Genomic DNA, 27,925 nt, shown 5'->3' on the forward strand with positions numbered 1-27,925 from the left:
TCCCTTGCATCTATAACAGAATGTGCTCTGTCACACTGACAAAGTCACATGTCTGAATGCAAGCCCTCAGTAAAAAACACAAGATGTAAATATGAAGGAAAGCAGTGTGTGCAGAAAGACAGAGAACAATCAGACTGTAGCACTCACATGTCAGCGACTACAGCAGGGGCAGCATCGGCTCTGGGTTCGTGGAATGAGCTGAAAGGTTTTGTGATGACATCTCCAGATCACCAGCATTTATATGTGACGTCCCTCTGGGATGAATCCTCATGTGAATTTTGTAGCATATCAAGGCAATAAAGAATTATTATTATTACTGTTATTTCTCTGTGAACATGTTGTCGCGCTTCTTGATGAGGAACACAATGATCGTACATGTAAACACTCCAATCCTCCTGTTTCCTTCCTTAATGCTCCGCAGGTGTGTTCCAACACAGCTCCCCCCATGCCCTTTAAAATGCCTCAGTACATGTGCATCCACCTGCTTGACAACCGCTATGACTGACGATGTTTGTGTGACAGTGTCTATCTATCTATCTATCTATCTATCTATCTATCTATCTATCTATCTATCATCACAGCAAAAATAGTAATAGGGTACCTACAGGATTCATCAAACATTTCCTGTGCAAATTATGATCCGGCCTGTGAAAAAACTTTGCAAAGTGTCATCAGAATCAAAATCAAAATCATACAAGGAATTTTGCTTCGGTTCCCCAGTGGCTCATATTGTAGAGTAGGCCAAAAAAACATACTGTGGCAGGCAGCACCATGGGTTTGGATGAGGCGAAGGAGGACACAGAGGCAGCGTTCATGACAAACGATTTATTTGAACACCAGCACAAGGGAAATGATGCTCTCGGTCCAAGGACCCCGTTTCCTCCAGGACTTGTGCTTACAATCAGCCTGCCTAGCACCCCTAGATTTTCCCTCAACAGCGTGGCAGACACAGTCAACCCACCATTTCCCCCCGAAGTGGCCCCAGCGGTTACAGACATTATTTACAGATTTCCCATAATGCAACTATTTACATTAAATCAGTAACGCGGGTCGTTACAATACATATACACACAAAAGGATTTTGTATATATGGGAAGTGTTGTGGTTATAGCTACTGCCCTTGGATCCAAACTGTGCAGCCTGTTCTTTTCTTGCTTTGTGTTGCTGATCCAAACCAGACTGAATCAACAGTGGCGAAACGAAATGGCCCAACGAAAGAAATCACAACATATTTAAGGTACCGCATGTCCAGCATGAATCGCCATGCAAACAGTAGAAGCGGAGAACCTAAGATGCTAGGTGGACTAAGAATGAAACAACTGTTATACAAAACATATATTATTAAAGTTCTGTACTCATACTTAAATGCAGAAAAATATTTTTTCAAGACAAATTGTAACACACTTTTTTATAAAACATAACAGCATATAAAATGCCATTCCATACTTTCCCAGTATGGCATTAGAGGACTGTAATGTCCTCAGAGCGACGAGGCGCAGCAAAGCCCGGTCATCAACTTCTACCTTTCGCGCTCAGTCTGCGGCGGCCGGTCTCGAGCGCCGTCTTTTCGCGGACCCCACCTGACAGGCCCCTCCCCGCCTCCACGAAGGCACGCCGCCGTCAGCCAATCATCGGCGGCTGGGAGCTGCGCGCGCTCCTCCCCTTCTCCTCTTAAAGCGCGGAGCTCACGTTTCGCAATAGAGGCGTACGGTGTGCGCGCGCGGGGCCCCGCCGATTGCGCGTATGCGTGTGACCGATCAAGGAAGGAGCGAGACGGCGCCGTCTTTCTCGGGAACGCGCAGAGCAGCACAGACCGAGACACGGTGCGAGTGTGAAGCATGACAGCTGAACGACTCTAAACTCCTTCGCGCCAGTGCTTCCGTGGATGAAATAACACCCCATCATCACACTGACTGGAGAGGACGACACCGTCACCTGCTCGAAGCGGTAAGTAACTTAAGTGTTCAGACACTTTTTTTTAAAATTACAACTGGAGAACTGTCCGTGCTGTTTTCTGACCGCGGGGGTCCGAGGGGGAAAGCTGTTACTGCGCTAAGTGTCATACGATACGCGGGGCTGCGCACGATGATCACAGTGTAGAATAAATGAAAACGGTGTCAAAACCCAAAATCCACACACGACAGCGCAGCACGCGTGTCCGTGTCGCGCTCGCTATTTCACTTTATTGCGTAAAAACTTAGTCCATCGTTCTGCTCCCTTTCGGCCCATCGCGGACGTGGTGCCCACCCATACACCACGGTCCACGCCTGCCACGAATGTTACACGCGTGGGCTCGGCCCAGTCCAGTGTGAGGGATGCTCTCCGACTCCGGGTCCCCGATGCGCTGAGGGGGCATTTCGTCCCCCCCACCTCATGTTCAAAGGTAAATCTGTGGTGGGCTTTAGAGGCAAATCTGTTTAGTCACACACAGGCCGTGAAAGAGATTAACTCTTATTATTTGGGTTTTGCAAAGCATTCCTTGTGCAACTGATTCATGTCAGACCCAAAACGAAAGAATCGGGTCTTTCTTAAGAAAAAGTGCCACAGAAAGAAAACAGCTGGAATGAATTTAAAAATGAGCACCATGTGGAGCAGGGCCCTGCAAAGGTGAAATGCTTCTCTTCAATAATATTCCTGAAGAGAGGAAAAAAAAAAAAAAAAAAAAAAAAAACATTCCAACAAAAATCATTTTGAGGCTCAAGTTTCTATACCAAGTTTCAGGTAATTTTTTAAACTGCTTAAATCTCAACTAAGCAAATACAACGAATCAAACCAACAGCTATATAAATAAAGGACTTGTAGGAGCTCATTGAGACCCAGTAACCTGCACTATGTAAGTCACATTGAAATATTACACAGAAGTTATGTATATAATGTGCACCATTAATAATTTAAAATACTGGCACCTGTTTGTATTTTCTTCTCGAAGCAGAATGCAGCGAGTTCGACTACCTCTGCGGCGCGCAGTTGCCCATGCGTTTCTCGTGTTACATGCTGGTATGTCAGCTTATTATCATGCTTACTTCCTTCACGGGTCTATGGACTCTGCATATTTCTTGCCAAAATGTGTTTTTATCTTTGAGATCTCTAGTCATCCAATATTCAAGCACACCCAAAAATCTGGCTTAAATAAAATTCCAACAAGCCAGTTTTTTTCTAAGGGCAACTCTGGAGAACCTCATGCTAAATGAGAAAGGATACACGTTTGGGTGGCGGGATTAAATTTGGGCAATAAGAATTACAGATGTAAAATAAGACTCGCTTTGCAGCTCTTCGAATTCTTCTACAACGGTCAACAGGTTTGTAGGAAGGCAAACCTGGCAGACGCAATTCCGTCCCACTGCCACACTAGTCACCAAAGGAGAAAAACTGTCCCACTGATTTCCAAAGTCAGCATCCTCTACAGATGAGGAATTTGATATTAGCTATATCAAAATATTTTTCTGAAACTTGTTTGTGGAACTCTTTGTTCCAGATAAGCATCTCCTCCTACGCAGGTCTGTGCAAAACTAGTTACTCTTCCACTGCTCGAGCACCGTCATATAAAATACCTCAATATACTTGATCCCCTAGAGTCAAGTTCCGAGAAGGATTTTAAATGATATTTGAAGCAATTATCACTTTTCCTCAAACAAACATTTTCACTGCGATGCGTAGAGATCAAGAAGGGAAATACAGGAAGCTACATGTAAGAACACTACGGATGTAAGCACCGTTGCATTATTTTGTTTTTGGCACTTTGGAGAATAGCACTTAAACAAGCTGGAGTGAGAGACACGTATTGCTTGTGGGTCGGGGGGTAGTCTGAGAGATGCACTCGGAGCACCAGCGGTGCATCTGATACGCTGGGCCTGAATGATATTCTGTGTTTACTATGGGCAAATTCTCTCCCCATGTTTGTCCGGTAGCCTGGCAGTGACTCCTACCATCTCAGGATAACGGGTGATATTTTTAGTAGACCACAGACTGAGCAAGTAAAGGCCGAGAACGGAAAGACGGAGAGACGCAGGAGAAGAGATGAAGAGGGGATAAAAAAGCAAACATTCCTCACTTGGTGCCTCAGTGATTTAATTAAAGAGTTGCAAGATGTCAGAGTGAGCTCTCGGTGAAAGACAGGGGTGGCACGCACACACACACACACGCGCGCACACACACACACACACACACACACACACACACACACAGAAGCAGGTTTAATCCCCCCCTTACCCTACCCGTCAGCTTGGACTTAGCCTGGGGGGGGGGGGTCAGGCAATAAGTACATGGGTTAGGAAACCATGGCAACAGAATGGGAGGTGGTGCACAGATCACAATCAGAAAGCTAATAATTCTTTGGAGGAATCTCACTGCAACAAGGTGAAAGGACCGCAGTGTGGGATATACTGGGAGCGGTCGAAACAAAAGCATTTTAATATACTTGCGAAGAGTTTATGGGATTCTGAGAATGTAAAGAAAAAGTTATGTAGCTGTAGATGTCCTCTGTGTCTCCCTACCAACTGAGTGAAAACTCGGTTAAGGACTCATGCTAGCTGGACCCTGTCATAAGAACTAAAACCGGTAATTCTGCTTAAACGATGCAAATCCATTCTCTTCTACTCTCACCGGGACCGTTTCCCCTCTGTTCCAAAGTAAACTAATGCAAAGACAAGCAGTCAACTAGGTGCTTCTGCAGACAAAACAGGTTTAGAACACCACCCCCATCCAAAAGAGTGTACAGCTTGTTCATCTTGTTACTCAAATCAATGAACAGGTTACTTGTATGAGAACTGACTGCTCAATTACAGTGGAGCAAATGAGTTTTTAAACGGACAAGCCGCATTAATGAGGCTTATGTGGAAGCAGGGGTCAAATCTGCCCCAACCACGCATACTCGCCTTGGAGCCCAGCATTGGTTTTCCGTCACTGTCTTTGACATTGTCACACATCTCAGTCATGCCTCTCGAAGTCAGGATTTAAGGAAAACATTAAGGTGAGGATTAAGGTTTAGGGGTAGAGTCAGGGTTGAAACCGCACACAACAGTGCCACATCACAGGCCCATCCTCAACGACAATCCGTCAAAGGGTTGCCAAAGAGTTTTCGAGCCGAAGCCCTAGGTAAAATTGCACAACACTGGTTTATGGGAGTATTTTGCGTATTGGTACAGCTAGACCTCCACGTGTCTGTCAGCAACTAACCAAGACTAGGAAGCTACTTCTAATTTTTTCTTTTTTTTTTTAATGCGATGCAGGTGACCGTATGTAGTATTTTTAATTTGCATTGCATAGCCATGCTAGTAAATGGTTTAATTAATTTGCTACTTGATTGTTGTTTATGGTCGGTTTGAATAAAGATGAGCAGATACCCTGAAGGATGTACTGATTACAGCATACCTAGCTCCCAAGACCTAACGCAATGCTGTTTCAAATCCACTCACATGGCTCGAGTATCACCAGAGCGAATGGCGACTGAAAAGCAACTCACATGAGTTGTCTCTGTTCTGGGCTTGACAGCCAGAGCCCCTAGAGCTTGTTTGTCCGATGAGTAAAATCATGAGTTTCCGGAGGTAATCATTTGTCAGCAGCGGGTGACACTGGGCAAGAATAGGTGTGTGTTCACACGCAAAGGACATCCGGCTTTGTGATTGCCAGCTTGGTAAATCAGTGTATCTGCCCCAAGTTAAAAAGGGGGAAGTTCCAGAAAAGATCAAGGCTGCGAGTTGAGGTTTAATTTGTTTTTACCTGCTTAGCGTTACCACTAAACTTTCCCAACAATGCTCTTTTAGTCTAACAAAGTCAGATTTCATATTGAAGACCATACTGGTGTATGTCCCAGCCCCCCGCCAATTAAGAGAAGCTGCCTGCTGGATCCCCTCACCCTGCCTCCCCAATCAAAAGGGGGGATTAGTAGGTTAAAAGTCAGAGAGTGGGTAACCGCGTGAAGGGCCATTCAGCTGTTGGGTAAGCAACGGAAATTGACGGGGCAGAACAAGCAGTGTACGTGGAGAGGGTCTGTATCTATGTACGTGTGCGTGTGCTTGAATGACTGCATATGGCAATTAGCCTGTGTAAGTAAGCTGTGCAAGTTTAATGCTGCACATTTTCATGTGTACTATGTGGGTTTCTGGGTATCTCTGTGTGACTCAACCAGAAAACTGCAGCCATAAATCCCAGGAGAAGATCCTATGTCATACTGATAACAAAGGCAATCTACCTGATCTGCTTTAGTAAATGTGAGCAGTATTACCACTTACAGGAATTGCCACTTAATAGGGACAAAATACTTACAATCAAGCAGCATCAACAACCGCTTGTTCCTGCGAGCCAGAGCCTAACCGGCAACACAGGGCGCAAGGCCGAAGGGGGAGGGGACGCACCCAGGACGGGACCCCAGTCCGTCACAGGGCACCCCAAGCAGGGCTCGAACCCCGGACCCGCCACACAGTGGGCCCCGGCCAACCCTGCCGCGTTACCGCACCCCCAGTAAATACCTTAATTACAGTTTATTTGTAAGTATGTCACTTATCGCATTTCATCCATGTATGTACGTTTTATCTGGGAGCGAGCAATGCGTTTGAAGATAATTATGTTGTTGTGTGTGTTTGTGTATGCGATGAGTGAAGGTACAGAGAATTGTTCCCACTTTACCCCCCGTACCTGTATGACTAATTGAGGTTGAGGCAGGTGCTTTGGGGTACCCACAACATCCAGTCAGTGTATATTCATCAGACTATGCTGTGCAGGACAGGCTCAGGCTTCTGGGGCCCTGCGCTTAGATTGCTGACCCAGCGGCTTTTGGAGAGGCTGGCCCATCCCCATTCGCTGCCAAGACAGACTGAAGAAGAGTGGCCAACCGGAGCCAAATGATGCGTTCAAAAAAACCACTTCTAAACCCGCGTATAAATATACATGCACACGCGGCGGCTGCAAGCTGCACCGCTGCGGGGACAAAAAAACGCAGGGTTAACACCGCACTCCCTGCCCTCAGAGGTCACTATGGGACCTACAAAGAAGCTTGCAGACACACACACACTGACAATATGTCAAGTCGGGCGTCTGATAGCTTCTGTCCCATTCTTCACCCCCGGAACCACACGGAAACGAGAGGAACGAGCAGTACTCGCTCACTCCGGCTTCTGACCGGTTTCCTCCTCAACGGATAGGCAGCGAGGCAGCGAAAGAGAGGGGAAGAATCTCGGAAAAACCGCTGCAAATTGCTGCATTTCAGCCAAGCAATAAAAAAAGAAAAGGGCAGTTTAATTTAAGGTTGTAATTACCATCCTGACAGAGCTGTAATTAGGATATGAGCCTTGAACCTCAGAGGGCTGCGGGTCTGACTGCAGAATCGGACTGACACAGAAAAGAGCGCCACCGCAGCCTTGGCCCTTGGAGGGGGTCAGCGTCAGCAGTAAATATTAACCGCTCACAGTAATGGAACAAGAATGCAGCTCGGAGTTTTGACTGACAGGCGGGCATGGGGGGGGGTGGTTGGGTAGGCGTGGCGTATGCCTGGCACCAACTAGTGTTTAGACGTAGGCATCTCCTCTGATGAGATTTGTAGTCGGCATCTATCCTTCAAGTCAAGGCCACAGCGGACAAACTTTCATCTTGCTATCAAGATGAATGAGGATTGTTTGTTTGCCTATTCCAACCGTCATTCAGGAGGCACAAGCGCTCACACACGCACACATACACACCCACAGGCAAACAGACACACTCCCTGGTGTTCCTGGGCCTATTTCAGTCCCAGTTAACCACACTGTTATCTGCTTTTATCCAAAATGAGAGGGACACAGCGGTTACCGTGCACGTGTGCCTGTGTGTGTGTGTGTGTGTGTGTGTGTGTGTGTGTGTGTGTGTGTTTGCTAGCTCGGAAGGACAGTTTGAAAAGCTTCATGCCAATCCCAAGTCAACCATAAAGAAGCAGGCAGGCACGGAAACGCCAGCAGTTTATACTCAGCCTGTTCCTCCGCAGAACTGCTCCACTCTTTCTACGCAGTCAGCTCACTTTCTAAAACTGTCATTGGGAAACTACAGTAGTTGCTTAAGAATGCCATCCGAGCGTCCGCTAAAATTCTGCACCAGATCTGCTCCCGGTGTCTGTAATCCTCTCCCCCAACCCCTGCTTCTTCTCATCCTCGTTTCGCACAGTGGTTTCCTGGGGCCCTGTTATTTTTAATTTAAATGTCTCGTTCGCAGATGAAGGATGCCCACAACAACGTGGGACGCAAGATCAAAATGTCAGCAGCAGAGGCTTTCATTTTTAATAAATGTCATTGTCAGGGAAGTGTGTTGAAAAAGAAAAAAATGAAATTGAGAAGCAGCAGGGGATGCAAGGGGCTGCTGAGTTGCTCCTCCCTCCCTCCCTCCTTCCCTCCCTCTTGCACTCACTCTGTGCTCCACTGAGGGAGTAAACATTTACTTTTGAGGTCAGGTCCCGATGAGGCCATAGACAGCAGGCACCCCTGTGGTTTCATCCTAGAGCTGCTGCATTCGCCCCATGTGGGGGGCTTGGTTACAGTAATGCAGGATGTCTGAGGACGGTGATTGTCTCACGGACTGAGTCATACATGAAGCAGCATTCAAGCTGAGCAGAGTGTGATGTCACTTGCGCACGGACAACTGGGAGAGACGGTACGGCAGCTACGTAAAGGGGGCGTGTACATCTTGCAACGCAGAAAAAGGGATGAAAGAGTATTTCTGCAATGGAGGTCCATGATGAGGATCCAAGTCGTAAGAAATATTTTGTTGTCTGAAAATCTAAGTTGGGGACAGAAACATTTAAAGTCAGATGCATCAACACAAGGCGTTGCGCAAACTCACACTCGACACATCCTCTCCACTCTCCTCCTCCTGGAGATGACAGAGCTACAGCTGTCCTCATCCCTCTCCCCTTGGCCAAGGCTCCATCACTGGTCCCTGGTCCCGTGAGATTAATTGACTAAGGCTGGAACTGTTGACAGTGAGGACCCCTGAGGGCCTTAGGTAAACACACTGACAGAGGGCTGTGCTGCAGCCTCCCTCCCTCCCTCCCTCCCATACATCCAGCAAAGCCTTCCCACTGCTGTCATCCGCCCTCGGGACAGCCAGTGTGCCTATTGTCTGACTCATCCCGATGCCAGAGCCTTCAGTACAGCCCTAAGGGCAGCGCTCAGACACGCACTCTCGTAAAAATTCAAAATACACACATACAAAACACACACACACACATTTATGCACATGCCCTTTTTGTGTGTGTAACAGCAATACATCTCAGGAAGCGAATGTGACATGGGAGCGATGCCCCCCCTGCCGGTGAGCCAGACAGTGTCGTATACACGCCAACACTGATGCACTGTAAGAGACGAAACTAAGGGGGTTCGAGTCATCCATCTGCATTCCTGCAATTCTCTTCCCTCCCTCCATCTGCTGTAGCCCAACTCGCTCCCCATCAGCTCGGAATTCACTGTTATACCAACACAGTCCTGCGTGGCTGGGAGGTCATGGCCATTTTTCAAGATGCCATGCAAATTTTTTTCCCCCTCTGTTGTAATTTTAAGTTGCCATAGTCAAAGATTATCCTGTTTTTTTCCGACACACTCTCAGAAAGTAAAAAGAGCTAAAGGAGAGAACTGAGAAAAGATTAACTGAAACCATGCATGGAAAAACAGTTACTATGGATGTACTGGAAGTTTTAGATGAAGAAACAGAAATTGGGTTTTGGCCAGCCATTCTGTTGCCAACTGTGCCAGTTCGCCTTCGGGGCAGATTTGGCAGGATGGATGAAAGAGGTATCATATGGGCAAGCAACTCAGTGTTACGAACGAGATGTTTGATCAACTGAAAGGTGTAGAAGCTAAGCTAAAAACTATGTAAACTTGGCTGGATGATGTCAGTGCCAAAGTAGAGATACTGTCCACCTCTGTGACGGTTCTGGAAATAAAACTTTGTTTCGATAGCTTTAAATCTCGCTTCATCTGAGCTTAGTGCAGGATTTCTGAATTGGAGGAATCCGTGGAATCCAAAGCAAAATCGATAGGTGGGGGGGGCCGAAACTGTACTATCTCCTGCAGAACTGAATGTTTAGCTGCAGGACCAAGGTCACATTTCTCTGGTGACATCTGGTATAACAGTAACAGAAAGCTGGAGAACAAGGAAGGAGGCAGTCACAACCAGACATAAAATTAACAAGCTGCCCCATGGCTAACAGTAAGTGAAGGCACCCATTGATTATGAGAGGCAAAGGGAGGAGAGGGAGCCTTGTGGTGAGAGTAGCAAAGTAGAGAAGTGATGCTGGCCGAAAAGGCCACCTGGGGGTATTTCCACAGAAGCCCTCCTCAGTTAACTGAGACAGACACGTGTCAACACTTGAGAAATGCTCACAAATGTATGTGTTTTTTAGAGAAACATCTTTTGTAGCGTACCGTGGTACGCTGTAGATGTTACTTCGCAGGTCTTTTGGCACACCCAAAGCCATCACTTCCACTTCAGTCAAGGGGTCAGACTGTGTACAGATTTCTTGAAAAGAACAGGCCGTGGGCAGCTGTGCCTATCGAGCCTCGGCAATTGTGCTCAGAAAAGCCAAAGAAAGGATTTCATCCAGAGCTCCCCACCACAGACTTGGCTTTTCTCGTTGTGTGAGCCACAGAGCTCTTCTCAGTGCGCTTTCCAAATACATTCAGCACATCAGTGAGAAGTTGACGCTGAGGGTCAAGAGGTGCTTCTATACAGACTGTGTGCAAGTTACAAACAAGGCATGCATGCAGTTGGTGTTTGGCCAGACAAGGTGGGCTTTGTGGAGGTGCATGTGAAGCAAGGAGGAGCTGAGAATGGGGACTGGTGGGAGGTGCAGGTCTTTAACAGCTTGAAAAGCAAGTGGTCTGTCCATTTAATTGCTGGTGATAATTACCCTCCTGGCCTAGCCCACACTCACTGCCTTTGTGGGGGTTATTCTATGCCCTCCTCTTTACGATGACTCTTCTTCAAATGCGTGAGTATCTGGAAGGCCCCTGTAGGACTCTAAAGAGTGGGAGGTTTGGAATTGGGGCTGGAATTGCACACGCACCATTACGCTTCCACCTTGGTGTTCCATGTCAAACACTTTCGTTCTGATTTGAGTGCTTCAGTGTACACACATGCCATACTCGCACCATCACAAAACACTCAAGGTATGTTGCCAGACTCAGGCACTTAGAATATGTTTTCAAGTGTACTAGATTTTATTCATCTACTGAGAGTCATGTCAACACTACTCCACCCTCTTTGGATGCCTAGCATTCACATTCACCTATGGCTCGCAGGGGATTTTGACCTACGGCGATAGGCCACAGTTTGTTTTCTTTCTTTGCCTTCTTTGACAGCAGTGGGGTACCCCACGTCTCAGTGTGACAACAAACATGTAGCCCCCATGCACAAACACGGGACATGTACAGAGAACCGTACAGACTCCTGTGTGCGTGCACACTTGAGCTGGGGCTCAGTACTCTTGGTTGGGTTGTGACGAAAACTGGGAGATTTCATTCTGACTGAATTTTTTTTTTTTTTTTTTTTTTTTTTTATAGAGTAGAGTAGGCAGACTGTTGCGTGTAAAGGAGGCTGCCTGTGGTTTAATGGCAAGTATTTATTTATTTTTCATTCCATGTCCTTATTATGCTTTTGCTTAGCGCAAGTCCTCGTTTGGGGTCAGTGCTCAGCCCTGCGGTGTCATGTAACCCGTCCACACAGCTGAGGATTCGACACCATTCGCTAGGGTCAAAGCACACTGCCATTGTGGTTATCACATTCTGACCTCCTGAGTAAAATATGGTGGGCACTTTCACTTCTAGAAGACATGAAACTCAGGGGAGGTGGGTTCAGGGTGTGGGGGATAAAGGTGTATGTCAATGGATGCATCTTTTGCTTCCACCTACTTCATCTTGCCATTTTTTCCCCCCCCTTTACAAATAATTACATCACCCTGGCACACCTGTTACACGTTAACATCTCCAGCACTGAGCGCTGTGATATGTCATTTTCCAGCTGCTGAAGACTTGCTGAACTCCTGTTCTCCTAATATAAGACATACAGCTGCTGGTGTAGCACGCTCCAGTGCTGCCAATCAGCCGCTGTGTGCTTGGTGGGTCTTGGCACCAGGTCAGCATGCTAGAGCTGGAGGGCATCTGAGCTGAGAAGTGCTGGAGAGCCAGCAGCAACAAACACTTGCCGCACAATGTGTTCCTGTGCCTTACATAAAAGGCCTTTCTTGTCATTTTAATGTCCGCCCCCCCAACTGTGGCCCCGTGTGTGTGATATTTCTGCCTCTTCACTTGAAAAATGCCCCAAATGGTATTTCTAAGTGGCGCCTGAAAAACAGGTAATGGTTACGTTGCTGGTGTCCGAGGCACGAAGGCCTATCTTCAGGAACGAGGAAAGAGGATGCAGTGCATTTTGTGTAAGCAAAAACATTTTGCGTCTTTTTGGCACAGTGCCTCAGGGGACACTGTAATATATCATCCCTCATTTTGCAGTTTCGCTATGCATCGCGGTAAACAGCATCCCATTGAGTGGGGGTGGGCTGACGGGTTGGAGGAGCTGTCAGTGAAACACACTTTACTTGACAATAGCCAGTGCTAGTGCAAGTCTGAAACAATGCCCCCCCCACGTCGATGTCCTTGTTGTCTGCTCGCATTCTGCCACACGCCCAGTTCATTGTTGGCGTCCTTGACATTCCTGCATATTGCAGTCTTCCTTGATGGCCTTACTTTCAAGTCCCAGGCACACGTTGGAAAAGAAGTCTTTTTGCTTCTTTATCAATGACACTTTGCTGCCAACATATAAAGTGTGCGTATGAACCTGCTCTCCTTCCTGTTTCCAAATCATGTCTTAAACTTCATGGTTGTATATTTACAACTTTTGGTACTAACATTCTTTAGAAAAAAAAAAAATCTTCTCAAATACACGTTGGGCAGTGTCCTTCTAAATTTCAAATGAACCCTGCCACTATTTTGTTATTCCACAATGACAGACTGGGTTTTCCATTTTCTAAACTCTAGGGAGAATCACCTGTATAGTATTTTGTGACAATGTGTGTGTAAAAAAAAAAAAAAAAAAAAAAAAGTCTCACTTTTATTAATTAAACAGGCATGCGAGTCAGATTAAACGATATAAAAGTCTGGAAAAGATTGGTTAAGGTTAGACTATATAGTGTTACATCTGCATTAAATGGGACAGATACAAATATATGTCCTGCGTGTCCAAAAGCAAGTTATGAAGATGAGGGCTTATGAAAATGGCTCCCAGTCTTGAACACCAAGCACTACAAAGAGGCATGGTCTTTCTCCAGGACCGTGGACCAGTGGTCCTTCATGCATGTGCATGTAATGGCACAGTGCGTTTACTGTGTATATGAAAACATGGGTTGTGTGCCCTGTAGGATGCTTCTGGAACACCTACACTGCCCTAATAAGCCATCTGGGCTTATTTTAAGACAGAAGGAAGATACCATGCATATTTTTAATGGCAAGGTCTCCATTGTCAGAGTAATGCGAAACCAGTGACACAGCCGCCAAGCGTGCTGAGGGCGTGATTCAAGCCTTGTGACATTAGTGTGACAACATGACAACCGTTCTAGAGTGACCTACCACAACAGAGGCAGGATCTCTGCTGGCTTCTCACACCAACACTTAATGGGTTACTAACACACTGCGATTCCAGTCCTCCTCTTCTCTCGAGGAAGGGCTAAAACTATCAGACAGGAAGGACTCAATTCGTAGCACGCTGGGTGTTAGACTGTTATCCACAAAACACAAATTGTCTGAAATCTTAATTGAGAAGGAAGAAGCTGAACCCAAGAGCAAAAGTAAAGATGGTTTATAGTTTTATACAGCATTTCTTATTTACTGTATGTCTATTTGATGTGTCTCATGAGATGAGAATAAGTAGCAAAAACGCCATTCAGCTGAAAGGTATGCGTGTAAATGGTGTGTCAGTGCACAGCAGAGAAGAGGAAATGAAAGGCGTGGTGTGCTGGGTAAGAGAAGTGTGACAAGCGTGTGTAAAGTGCTTTAGGCACGTGGCCCACACTCATGCATGAGCTGCCGTGCCAACGCACATAAGGATGCAGGCTGACCGGACTAGTCCTTGATCAGGTCATGCCCACAGGCGCATGCAGGCACACACATAACACACAGAAATACATGAAAACAGGTACACACACGTTGTGAAACTCAAATATAAAAGCTTGCACAAAATACACACTTGGATACATATTTGTATTGTAAATAATAGCATACAATGTGAAATATGTACGTACACACACACACACACACACACACACACACACACACACACACACACACACACACACACATACAACCAACACGCAGAGGATGAAAAATGTGTCCATTCCTGTTTCTTAAGTTGAAAGCAGACAAAGGGAAGCAAACGGGTGAAGATGAAGTGTAATATATATATGCTGCTTTGTGTAAGGCACACACATATACCACCTGGCCTTCAAACATGGGTCACTTGCAACCTTAGAAAAGAATTCAAACATGAGACTGTTTGTCCCTTGGTAACCTCTGACCCCTTCCACCAACACCTCAATGACCTGGTCATTGGTACACTGTTGCATACCCACATACTTTCAATACCAGGACCAGACAAGGTAAAAATCAGTCAAAACTCCTAGAAAAGGAATATTTCCTAACTACAGCATTTTAATGATATGGTATGCAAACAAATAACTTAAATATTTATTTTCTCTTTTTGCTCTCAAATACTCCTTTGTCTGCATTTGGGCAGAATGGTGAGACAGAGATAAGACAAGTAGGAGGATTTGTATCCCTGTTGTAGCCAGATGTGACCCCTAATAACCCTAAGTGTCCATGATCATCACCACACCGCTAGAGAACTTTAATTAGAGGGGGGCTAATACCTGCATACTTCTGGTGTTTGGTGAACCGGTGGTGATGGATAAGGTGCCAGAAACTCTGGGTTGATGCTCTTGTGGCCAGGTATAGCCAAAGTGGTGGAACCAGCTAAGGCATTAGTGTAGGTTGGTGGGGCCAAGATTGGGCCATAAGAGGCTTACACAGGACAGTTGTAGCCAATACTGACCATCAGAAAAAAGGTAAAAAAAAAAAAAAAAAAAACTACTTCCACACAATGCAGGTGTGGACATACAGTTGTTACTTGTCATGGGGCAGCCAGTGTGAATAGATTCGGGGGTTCTAAAAATCTGACTGAAGCTTCGATCTCTGATTTAGCACAGCACCATTATTCTACCATTCAGTCAGGGGTGAGCTGGCTGCTCTTTAAGACAGACAGGCAGACAGGCAGACAGACAGACTCATTAGAGAGCCTGATTGCCATTGGCAGAAAAGACCTTAGGCAATGCTTCTTGGCAGAGCACCGCTTGACCCATGTATTGCTGAAGGTGCTCTCCTGTTAAGCCAGGGTGGCATGCGGAGGGTGACAAATCATTGCCACGATGAATAGGAGTTTTATTTAGTGTTCTCTGTACTTTTCCCTCCAGAGTGTCCAGACTATCTCCATGGACTAAACCAGAATTCCTAACTAGTATTTCATCTCTTGGCATCACCTCTAGAAAGTCAATACTCCAGCACACACCTTTAATGGGTTTTGGCACAGCCCCCCTATAAGCCATTGAGCACTGCATAAATTATACTTATTTAAAATTTAAAAAAAAAAAAAAGAGAGGGGGGCATGATGGCGCAGCAGGTTTGTCCTGTGCCTGCTCTCTAGAGAGAGTCTGGGGTTCGAGTCCTGCTTGGTGTGCCTTGTGGTGGCCTGGCATCCTGTCCTGGGTGTGTCCTCTCCCCCTCCAGCCCTACACCCTGTGTTGCCAGTTTAGGCTCCGGCTCGCCATGACCTTGCTTGGGACAAGTGGTTTCAGTCAGCGTGTGTGTTTTTTTTTTTTTTTTTTTTAAAAAAAAAAAAAAAGCATTGCTTGCATCTTCTAATGTTTGTTATAGCCACTGTACATGTGGACAAAGCTGCTTAATGGCAACGTTCATACACATTTCAGTTAAACACCTGATGTGATAATGCTGCTCAAGTCCCTCTAAAGTACAGGTTTAATTTACAAGGGTATTAATACTGGAAATTTAGAGATAAAGCAAGTTGCTTTAGGGACACCTCCCAAAACTAAAAGCCTCTGAGCTTAAATGTTACAACCATTTTGTAAAAGTTCAGTAGTTACATGCTAGTTCAGAAGAAAGGAATTGCTTTTCGCACTGATGTTTAATTGTGAAATGTGATTTTTTTTTTTTTTTTTTTTTTTTAATTAAAACTTTGCACACAAATTAAAATCACAAAATCCAGCACATTACTGGCAATTATGATCTCTGTCCTTGTCTGTGAATCACAAGTAGTGCAGTAACAAAACCTTTATTAAAAATCTTCCTTTATGATCTCTACCCAAACCAAGTTGACTCATGTTTCCTTTTATCCTCCTTTCCACCCCAAACATAGTACTGTCCTCACACAATCCTAAAACAAAGCATGGGTCAAAGCCATGAAGCTGAGATAAAAAGAGCCCTTTTCCACAACTAAGAGGCAGACCATTGAAAGCTGCTACTTCCTCTGGAGAAGAGAACTTCAGAGCCCAAAGAGTACAGAGATGGCCATGTGGGATGAATCCACGTGTTAGGCAATCAAAAGGCAACGTCAGACAGCGCAGCCAGTCGAAGCCAGATCAAAGGCCCAGTTTCTTGTGGCCAGGCCATAGTCCATTGAAGGAAACGTCAACGCGGCAGTTTCTACGAATTCAACCCACTACAAAGACATGGAGCTGCAATGTGGCTCCCAGATGAGAGTCATCACTGACAGGCTTCTTAAAGCCGTTTTCCTTCCAAAGCATCCCCATCACTCCAATTAAGTTGTCTATTTGTGTTTGCTTGTCCATGTGTTCTGAGAAGTAGCCACAGAGAGTGTGTCCTATGGATACTCGCTCACACTGCTGCAGCTCTGGTTGGATGCTATGTGCAGAGGGTCTGCACTGCACACTGGGTCTCCAGTATGCTGGAATGCTGTCACCTTCCAGGCGTGTGGTACAGAGGAGGATAGCGACAGAGCAGCTGCTGACTGAAACCCCTCTCTCGATATGTAGCACTACACCAGTCCATCCTCTTTTGCTCCATCCATTGTGCGTCTGACACAACAAGTTAAGCAGGTTTTTTCCTGCACCAATAGAGAAAACACTAGGTATTCTCCACAAACTGTTTAACTATAAAAGTAGAGGCTTCATATATCATGTGTAATGTAATACTGATCAGCAGAAAATGTAGCAACACAAAAGTATGAGCTAGAGTAACAACCTGATCTGCAAAATCTTTCCGGTACAAGCAGTTGTTCTCTTGGAAACAGCCTCCTTTTATTTCTGGTTTCTTCACGCTCTTATTCCTCTCATCATTCCCGCTCTGTGGTCTTTTTGATGTCTACTGTCCCTCTTCCTCTATCATACTCTTTTGGGTCGTGGGTGTGGGCTGGGCGTGTTTAGTTGTTCTGGGTCTGTGCTGTCAGGGCGAGCTGTAGCTCCAGGGCATGCTGGGTAACAGGCTCCAGCTGTGCAGAGCAGGGTGCTGACAGCACAGAGGAGGGAAACACAGTGGGGAGGGGGCTCCTGTTTCATCTCAAGGGGACAACAGCTTGGGGTGAGGTGCAGAAGTTGTGGATATGGAGTAGGACAGGAAGTGAAGCACAAGGGCAGCCCAGCATAATTAAGGATCATTCACTGTACTGTAAACATACAGGAAATACAGCACAATATTAAAGAACTTAAATGTAAAAGAAGCTTAAAGAACAAATTTTAGGTAAGACATACTTGGCAAAGGTACAGTAATAACCATGCTTGCATAAAAACATAAATAGCATGGCACATGTAACAAAGTGCGAATGCCACATTAATACAGTGTGCCTGGTATGCTGATAAGCCACTCACTGAAACAGCAATTTATGATTAATTCATTTAGCTGATGCTTTTCTTCAAAGTGACTTACTAAGTTAGGCTCATATACTGAGCTATTTGGGGTTATTTACATTTATTCATTTAGCAGACACCTATTTCCAAAGCAGTGTACAGCTCACGGAAAATAAAAGTACTTTTCACCCACAGATGGAGAGATAATACAAAGGTAACAGTGACAAATAACCTAATGTAAATTTATGTAGTACATAGGAGATCCTGAAAGAGATGTTTTGGGACCCTTTTTAAACACTGAGAGGGATTCAGCAGTTCTGAGTGAACAACTTTAACACTTATATAGGTAGATAATCTTTACTGGAGCCAGTCATGGAAAGTGCCTTTATCAGGAGTACTACAGCAGGAACAGGGACTGAAACCAGTGACCTCGTGATTGCAAGGCAACAACTCCAACATCTGTGCTACTATATCGCAGATACTGAGGTCTCTGACCTTGGAATTAAGTCTCACTTTTCAAAATCTTGCCTCAGTCCTGGTCCAATCCTCCTGGATCTGCAGTCTCCCCACCCCCATCCTCCACCCCTTGCCTTGCAACTGAAGATAAGAACTCTCTGGTAATTCCTCGCCTGCTAGAGCCCACTTTACAGCCCCCCCCTTCCATGTACGACCACAACCTCTGCTTCACAACTGCTGACTGAAGGCTTTTTTGTTTTCTTTCCCTCAAATCTGAAAAGAACAGGAGAAAAGCCTTTCCCTCCTTATTTTTCTTTTTGTCTACTTTGTTCTCTGCTGTATGACTATATAACACTTTATGATAAACAAATCAGCCCCTGCATGAAACTGCATTTAAAAAATGTCACTGGGTACATTTTACAGTGGTAAAACAATGTCACAAGGCTCCTTGGAATGCTGCCAAATGATGGAACTGATGACAGGTGGACAGACCAGTTCTGAATGTGTGGTCGACAGGTCAGCCCTTGTCACATCACCTTCTTAAACACCTCTAGGCTTATGGATAACAACACCTTTTTTGTAACTCCTTTGACTGAGCGAAACAGAATGATACAGTGCCATTTACTGATTCAGTGAGAAGATAAATACAGGCTTGCTGCCTATGGAGACCAAAAGGAAAAGGACCCAGAAAAACATGAGGTTAAAGCAATATTTCTGGCACTTTGGCTATAAACAGAGAACTCTTCTTTCTTTTACTGTAGGCCTGCTTTATCAGATGGTACTGAGGGGGACTGAAATTAAGTGATTTAAAATAATCAGCAGGCTGTGGTGGGCGGCTAAGTGGTGCACACACACATGCACAAACAACAAAACAAAACATGCATCAACACACTCTTGATCATAGCAAATAAAACAAATTCTTCCTGACTTTTGCTCACCCCTCCTCCTGTCCACGTATGTTCCTGCACACAGTCTTAATCACACTGGCTCCACTCCCCTCTGTGATGTTTCCACCACACCCAGGTCTCCCTCTGTGCTTACAGTGCCTAGATTTTGTATTTTCATTACACCCTCCACACATAATGTATCAGCCAGTTCTCTTCTGGCTTCACCACATTTTTGAAGTCTTTTCCTCTAGTTTTCCCGCCTCTGTTCCTCATGTACGTCGCCCAGTGCTGCCTGGCTTCCACTCCTTATTTGATCCTTATCCCAGCATCATTTTCTTTCCCTGAAACTCCATCTCTCTTTCTTTGTCACTTATATGTTTCATCGCAGAATCTCATCTCTGCAATGGACTCTGCCTGAGATACAGTCACAACAGTGTTATGCAACCACTGAATTGCAGTGACTTGCATTTCACCATCACTTCTCAGCATTCCACCCAGGTAATTGCTGGCAGTTTCCTACTGGTGCAACATCAGCTGTCGTAGCATCCTGGACTTTTGTTTAAAGGTAGTTCTGCTAACAAAAACAGGATGAACAACAAACTTGGGGAGTCCAAAACAAAAAAAGGTGTTGTACGTGTATTATACTGACATATTACTTTACTAGTGGCTCAGTGTCCTCTTTGTTTTGGTTCCGTCCCCAGTCGACCTTTCGCTCAAGCCTTGATGCTTAATTCTGAATGCTGTGCAGAAAGGGTGAATGTATTATTCAACAAGAGCAAAGATTAGAGACAAGCAGCAGGAGGGCTTTGTTTCACATATTACAGCTGGCACTCACTTAGAGCTCCAGTATATCAGAAGTTGCAACCAAACCAAACCTGCTTTCAGAATAAATGCTTGCCTCACTGCCAGTTAGTTAATGAGAGACTACCACACGAATACCCAAACCTGTCTGGCTGGCTTCTTTCATTCTCCTCCTACTGCCCTCCTGACAAGCAGACTGAGACTTGTCAATGTGAACTCTACTGCATCCTATCACTCAATGGATTATCAGTGAAAACGCTCATGTTGATGAGTAAAGAGGATGATGAATTGAATCATAGACAAGGAACCTGCGTCACCTTATCATCATAAAGCAGACATATATGGCAGCCATGTATTACAGATAGACCTGTACCGAAGCTCATATATGCTCCTTCCCAGTTACTACTGAAATGGTACTCAGTGTAACTGATGGACAGGGCCTGTGTGACAGTGAATCGTGCAATCAGGTGTGCATTACTTCCTAATAATAAATCATACACCTATTCCCTCTTCTTTACGTCTTATAACACTCTGGAAGAGCATCCTTTCGTAAAACATTTGCTATTATTCTTGCTGTGCTGTGATACCTGTGTGTCCGCAGACCTGCTATGGCTTTCTTGTATTAAGAGCAAAACTCAAATCTAACAAAAACTTCAGCCCGCTAAGAATTAAGAATCTTTCTCTTAAAAATTTTGACTTGCCATTAATGAAGAAGAGAATGAGAAATTAGCTGTGCTACTGTAGGAGTGGCTGGAAGCTGTCACTAAAGAGTTCTTCCTATTAACTACTGTGTACTACACAATACAGACATATTTGCTGTCACCACAGTACTACTGAAAGGTTCTTCCTACAGAAAATAACCCCCCCAGGTTGCTCAACAGGATGCTAATGTTTTCCACACACTATAAAACATGTCGTACCCTAAAAAATTTGTCCAACAGAGACACATTTTTAAATCTGGTAAATAAATGTGGCCAGAGAAAGAAAAAGGATGACTTTCTGACAGAACAGTGTGCTGCCACAGCTGGGTTTTAAAGAAAGAATAACAGTCACTGTCTTGTAATGTCTAACAAAACTTCACCTTGCTCTGAACTTAAAAGGTGAAACCCCCACTGTGCTGGCCTTATCAACCCCCTGGAGGAGTGATGGTGGGATAGGGGGTACAGGATGGGGAGTAGGTGGAAAGAGGTGGAAAAACAGATGAAGAGATAGACTGAGAGGGAGACAAAGCAATGCAGACATTCTCCCCCCACTCAAAGCCAGTGCCTGTCATGACTCTTGGAGCAGAGGTGGTTTGCTTGGTTCAGCTACTTTGTTTTCTTTCCTTCATGCCTGTCTTCCTCCATCTCATTCACTCTCCCTCTTCTCCTTGGCATATCTGCTTCTGCTGTGGCTGTTGGAGGCTTGGTCTCTCTGGCGAATGATTTACAGAAATGCTATCTTAAACTGCTTTTTTCTTTAGGGTCAAGGATTTTCATGATTTTTTTAAACATGGTGCTCAATGTATCATACTATAGTCAATATTGAAAGAACTATCCATCAAAAGAACCTTCTCTCTGTTATTTAAACTTTTTTTTTAAACTTTAGAATGTATTGTTTTATGCTTCAGCTGTAAATAGCTGAGGTGCTTGAGAACATTGTAACAGCAAAATGGTATGAAACCGCTTTGAAGGTAATCAAATATATCCAAATTCAATCTTGTCAAAAGGCAGAGTAGGTCACACTCCTTCCTCTGTCATCTGCGTTTATACATTTACCTTATACAGTACTTACTTCCCAACAACGGGAGAAAGAAGTGGGATGCTCATACGGTTGGTAGTGATTGTAACTGTGTATGCGTATGCTTACCCTGGCTGTAAACACTTTAGGGGCTCCTAAACTTGCTTCCAGCTCCTTTAAAATAGGGCAGCTGGTGGCAATGGGTGGGCTGCCCACTGGCCTGCTCCCAAGCAGGAATTAACATAAGGTAGGCGGTAGTGGTGGATTTGTTGACTATGCTGTGGATAGCAGTAATTTTGCTAGCTTCTTACAAGTTTGACCTCTGGCAACCACGGGGAGAAAAAAAAAATCGAGGTGCTGAGAGCAAGGATACTGACAAGGATAATACTGGTTACACACCATAATAGTTAAAGGTCAACACATAACGGATTTCTATCGTGGAAAATTGCACAATTTCATAGGTACCATAGGTCCTTTGTTTGGAAATCATGATAACTGATGTTTGATTTGAAAATTATTTAGCTCAAACCAATAAATTCCCTACAGACCACAATCAAGGCCAAAATATGAACACACCGAGCCAATAGCTAAGTCACAGGCTACTTAATTATAATACATCTTTCAAAGAGAAGAAGGATTAAAGAATTATGTGGATCATATTCCTTAAAGTTTGTCTCTGTGTAGTGTATTCAGAAAAAAAAAAATCTGAGGTTTACGCTTTCTCAGAATAACTTTTTAGACTTTTACATTACATATGCCACATGATGAAGTTCAGTCATATTTCAACATGTTCCTGATCTGTCATTGCAGGTGTGCTGGGTGACAACTACATAATGAAGCCCTTCCTCCACCCGCTGCCATTCCTCATCCTCTTCCACAGCCTCCTGGTTACCAGGACAAAGAGCAGTGACTGTCCAAAGTTTTGCAGCTGCCAGACCCCCATCACAATCTTCTGCACCCAGCGGCGGTCCACAAATATGCCCTGGGGCTTGCCTGCATTCACCCAAAATCTCTACCTCTTCCAGAATGGCATCAAGACTTTGACCCAGGATGACTTCTTAGGGTTAGACCGCCTGGAGTTACTCGACCTAAGCCAGAACAAGCTAACAAACCTACCAGACAATGTGTTCAAGCCACTGTCCTCTTTGCGCAACCTGGACCTGTCATCCAACCACATCACCCACATCTCCCAAGACAGCTTCTCTGGGCTTACTCTGCTTGAGCGACTCTATCTTTTCAACAACCAAATCAAGAACATTCACCCAGAAGCTTTTGAGGGGCTGCAGCAGCTGTTAGAGCTCAAGCTACAGGGCAACCAGTTGATACACTTGCCCGCTCTCCACAAACCCAGTTTACTGCTTCTGGATATCAGCTATAATCATATCATTCTACCAAGTCCCACTGACCTCCAGACACCCAACCTGGAGTCCTTGAAGATGGCTGGGATGGGACTGACTAGTTTGAGTGAAGAACTCATGGCTAACCTTGATAATCTCCATGATCTAGACATTTCCCAGAACCATCTCAAAGCTGTTCCCTCTGCTCTGAGGGAGGCTCGGGGACTAATTCGTCTCAACCTGGCTGGGAACCCAGTAGGCCAACTGAAGCAAGAAGACTTTCAGAACTTGGAGATGCTCCAGGATCTAGACATCAGCAACCTTAACTTGCAGGGTTTCCCTGAGGGCTTCGGCCAGCTCTTCCCCAAGCTTCAGTATCTGACAGTGGCAGAGAATCCATTTAACTGCCTCTGCCCACTGGCTTGGTTCCCTGGGTGGCTTCATGACATGGGATTGAAGCTGGGAAGAACAGAAGAAACTCGCTGCCACTTCCCACCGGTGAATGCTGGAAAGGTGCTGGAGAAACTACGGCACAGGGACTTTGGCTGCCCTACAACCACAACTGTTACCACTACCACAGTCAGTAGTAGCACCCCTCGTCCACCACTGATCACCACCCAGGCACACACAACGCATGCTCTGCCCCCACCACTCCCCACTGATGATCCCACCATGGAGGTGGAAAGCGATATGCCACTCCTTATCCCAGTCTCTCCTAGCAGCAGTACTGACTTGCTCTTCCCTGGCATCCAGTTCTGCCCTTCCAACATTTGCCTGAATGGGGGCACTTGCCAGCTAGACCAGCATGGGCAACTGGAGTGCTCATGCCCGCTTGGAACATCGGGGCGTTACTGCGAGAACACAGAGGACGTGTTGCCACCAGAATTCTCCACAGTATCTGCCACAGCAGTGCCTGACATCAACTCCCGCGATGTCACCAGTACCACTATCTTGTTGGACCTCCACCGTTACATTAAAACACGGCCTTATATCCGAGGCATTCGTCTGACCTACAGAAACCTCTCTGGGCCAGACCGTCGACCAGTGCACCTAAGTGTGCCGGCTTCCTATCCAGAGTACACTTTGCGTGGACTGCGGCCAAACTCTACCTACTCAGTGTGTGCCAGCCCCCTGGGTGAGCCAGGTGATGAGGACAGCTCCTGCACGGAGGCACGCACTGCTGAACAGCAGCACTCTCCACCTGAGAGGCGAGTTCACAGCAGTCAGCTCACTACCACACTTGTGCCCACCCTGATCGCTGTCGTGCTTAGCTTGGTGGTGGCGGCTGTTGTGGGCACAGTCTGCTACCTACGCAGAAAAAGGGCCAAGTGCCATATGGATCTCGACTGTGAGCCTTCTCCTCTGGAGATGGAGGGGGTCAAGTCCTGCCTGGACAATGGGGCACTGCCACAAAAGCAGACTGAGCTCATGTTATCTGTGCCAGCTATCCAAGGAGCCCAGGAATATGAGGTGCCACTTATGCAGACCCACTGTACAGCAAACAATAATGTAGCTGCTTTGAAGCCATCTTACTTCTGAACATCATCATGACACAATTCAGACCTCCGCCTAATAGAGGCAGCTACAGACTTTTGTTATTGTTTCTTGCTGGTGGCAAAAAATATTGTACATAACAGAAGAGTAGCTAGTTGAAGTGGCAAGACAGTGCCAATGCAGCCCGCTGAGTTTATGATTGAAATATGATCTAACCAAGTCATGTGCAATCATGTGTTCTGTTGGAGATCTCTCCTGAAATCCCATTTCAGGCCAAAGCTGAAGTGCCTCTTCTTTCACATGTACATAAACAACATATTTCTGGAATGTACTGTGATTCTGTAGTCATACTGCTAGACTGCCACTCACTGGGGCCTTGCGGAATGCTGCCCGTGCCTTGTCCTCTCCAGGAGCCAGGGGATCTGAGACAGGGAGATGTGTCTCAGGCAGAAGCAATACCGGGGCCACTGCCCTTGATTTCAATTTCATGAGGAATTTGCAACGAAGTCAGGTTCTTTCAGACTATGAGAACCAATCTATTAAAACTGAATCAAACAATGTTCATTTGCAGGTGCCTTACAACTGCCTTAAGGACGCTAGCCTGGTTATGAATGCCAGAGTGATCGGACTGAATGATATTAAGATATTAAAAAAAAAAAAGGGTGAACTCTTGCAGTGTTACGTGAAGGCTACATTTGTGTATATATACACACACATTTTTTTCTGTTGCTGTTGAATTTTTTTGTTTTTAAAGATTTGACTGCTACCAGTCTACCTTTGCTAATAACTAAAGGCTCACAAAACACTATATTATAAACTTTGAAGATGAAAAGTTGACCAAGAAATTAAGTTGCATTTGTACAGTTTGTCCAGTGGTGCCTCTTCTCCAGTTCTTTACCGCCTTCATTCCACCCTCTCCCACCCCCTCTGCTGAAAACAAAATTAAATGTAAGAATACCAGAATTACAATAGGAAATGGTAGAGTGAAATCAGTCTTTTTAAGTCTGAAACATCCTAAAAATGGTTTGAGCCACACACTTACAAAGTCATAAAAAGTGAATAAAAAGTAACAAACAAGAAATTCTTCAAAGGCTTAATTCATTGTTTATGTCTCTGAGAGGAATGCTGCTTTTTCCTAAACCACAGTTTGCAAGAAAGTTTTACCCAGCAGCCTCAGATAGCTTAACACGGAATTCCCTCAAGCAAAAATTAGCCTTTTCCGCGTGCTGTTGTGGCCCATTGACTGGCGTCTGGCTTGGCAAAGGCACTTCAGCCTTGCTTACTTGCAGCCGGCAAGATGATGAGAAGATCAGAGACACAAATTTTGCGTGCAATTTGGCTTTCTCCACTGGAAAGAGAAATTGAGAAACAAAGCTAACACAAAACCAAGAGAAGGACATAGTTGTAAAATGGTGACAGGTGTGTAGAGTTGGGTTGCTCAACAGCTAACTCACTACCCCCTCAATCCATACTGAGTAAATTACTGAGTAAATGACCTAGTCTTATTCATATTTCAGCTCTGAAGAAAATGCATTTTAAAATATACTATTCACTGCTGGGAACAGTGACATTGCTAAATCTAAGACCCTCTCCATCTTAAAAAAAAGCATATAAACACAATCTTTCTGAACAACAACCGTCTCTCACACACATACTTTTATGTTTATGTCTGGCACTGCTGTTTAAATCACTGATAGACTAGAAGGACTTCTAGAAAACAGGGTGATTGTGAAGGTCATTGAGGGCACAGAAGGGCAATTCAGAGACCTGGGTGGAACACCTTTGTGCAGACTGGTACTGATATCCTCTCCAGGGTATGGGGTGAGAAAGCAGCCAAAACAAGAACTGCTACAATAATTGGCCTCTGTGAGGATAATTATTATTCTTTTAGCATTTTTCTTGAAGTTCAATAGCCCGGTTTGCCATTTTGAAGCCGAATGTGTTGTCATGCTTTTTTCTCCTAGCGTTTTCCCATTCTAAATGGCAAATTCTCCATTTTTCATAGAATATAGAGTGAGGGGCCTCACAGATAAATATATCAAAACAGGAAAATAAAGTGCAACTTGAACTGGAATCTCCAGCTTTACAGCATGATGGATTGAAAATGTTATATTTTCAACAGAATTTAAAGTTTTCCCTGTTTATTTTGGGAAATTGTTTTGTCTTGATCCTTGACTTTACTACTTTAGAGAAAATGTACTGATTTCTATGAAAAACATGAAAGCATAAAAATAACAATAAAAATGTGGAAAGTAAATACACAGGGCATTGTCTGTTATATTTCTTTCATATGTTCACTCTCCAGACAGATGAGGTCGGCAGCAGAAGATGAAAAGAGCTGTTAAACATCATGGCTGAGAAAGTTACAGGATGGCTTTTGGGATGTTATGGTAACAAAATTAAACAAACTTAAGTACAATGAATATAGATGATTGTCTTCATTACCCCTAACTATCTCCTATCCCCTCCCATTCTCTGAAATAGAACCCAGCTTATGTGGAAACAAAGTTAAAATTTTACTGTTTTGCATCATAGCGAATGCTGGAGGTGGACTGAAAATGGTTTCGGCCAGCCTGAGAGAAATACAATAGCCACATTTACTAGTTATTGTAGGTGTACCAGATATAATGGGGTTATGCTGTTAAACAAAGCCCTACAGCTGGCCACCAATGTATTTTGCAGCTACAGGCTTTGTAGGAAGGAGCCTTGACGAAATTGCTTTCTGCTTTAGTTGCACAAAAGCAGCACTAGTTGGCTTTGGAACAACCCATTAGATCTGTACAGTTCTAATCAACACAGAGTTGTCACTATAAGCATGACTGGCATTCATTTGAGTGCTTTGTTTTGATATGGACTATAATATAGCAACCAAGCTCAACAAAAAAAAGGGAGGGGGGCACGTTGATGCTTTCCTTTACGTACAAACCTGCTTCTCCCCCCTCCAGCCTCCCTTCTGCAATCCACCTCTCAGCTCTTACATCTACTAGTGGGGAATTTCCTGTCGCTATGCTACAGTACGCCAGGCTGACATAGGGGCTGCTTTCCATCAGCAAAAGCACTGCAGGCCAGGTCAGGCCCTAAATACAGAGGCTGTCAATGGCCTAATGTCTAGGTTTGAGGCCTCTACCCAATAGAGTGTGCAGAATGGTGGATGTTGAAGAGAAGGTTTGATACGCTGTCAGATGTACAATATGTTAGGAACTTCAGGTACACTCGGTTGAGCTTTGGAAGAAGTGGTGACAACAAACAGGAAGACTCCGTGATTCAAGAACTCTGCACTTGCTGCGAAGAACCATTCTGATTGGGTGGAGAAGAAAAGCTGCAGTTGCCCAATCTACTTGAGTCACCAGTACCAC

General features: G+C 44.9%; 2 protein-coding genes across 4 annotated transcripts in view; one reads left to right on the top strand and one right to left on the bottom strand.

The window, feature by feature from the left end:
* The window catches only part of coro7 (coronin 7), a 107,645-nt gene that overhangs the window by 26,923 nt on the left and 52,797 nt on the right, over positions 1-27,925 (bottom strand). The window lies entirely within an intron of this gene.
* vasnb (vasorin b) lies at positions 1,660-26,952 on the top strand. Of its 2 annotated transcripts, XM_018743007.2 has the most exons (3): positions 1,660-1,947; positions 19,607-19,716; positions 22,549-26,952. In XM_018743007.2, exon 3 carries the CDS (start codon positions 22,572-22,574, stop codon positions 24,612-24,614), a length of 2,043 nt encoding a protein of 680 aa, XP_018598523.2. In that variant the 5' UTR covers positions 1,660-1,947; positions 19,607-19,716; positions 22,549-22,571; the 3' UTR covers positions 24,615-26,952. The 2 variants fall into 2 exon arrangements, with proteins under 2 accessions (XP_018598523.2, XP_018598522.2); XM_018743006.2 differs by lacking the exon at positions 19,607-19,716 and having other exon boundaries at positions 1,661-1,947.

The sequence above is a fragment of the Scleropages formosus genome, chromosome 3 (assembly GCF_900964775.1).
Source record: "Scleropages formosus chromosome 3, fSclFor1.1, whole genome shotgun sequence".
In the NCBI taxonomy this organism is placed as follows: domain Eukaryota; kingdom Metazoa; phylum Chordata; class Actinopteri; order Osteoglossiformes; family Osteoglossidae; genus Scleropages; species Scleropages formosus.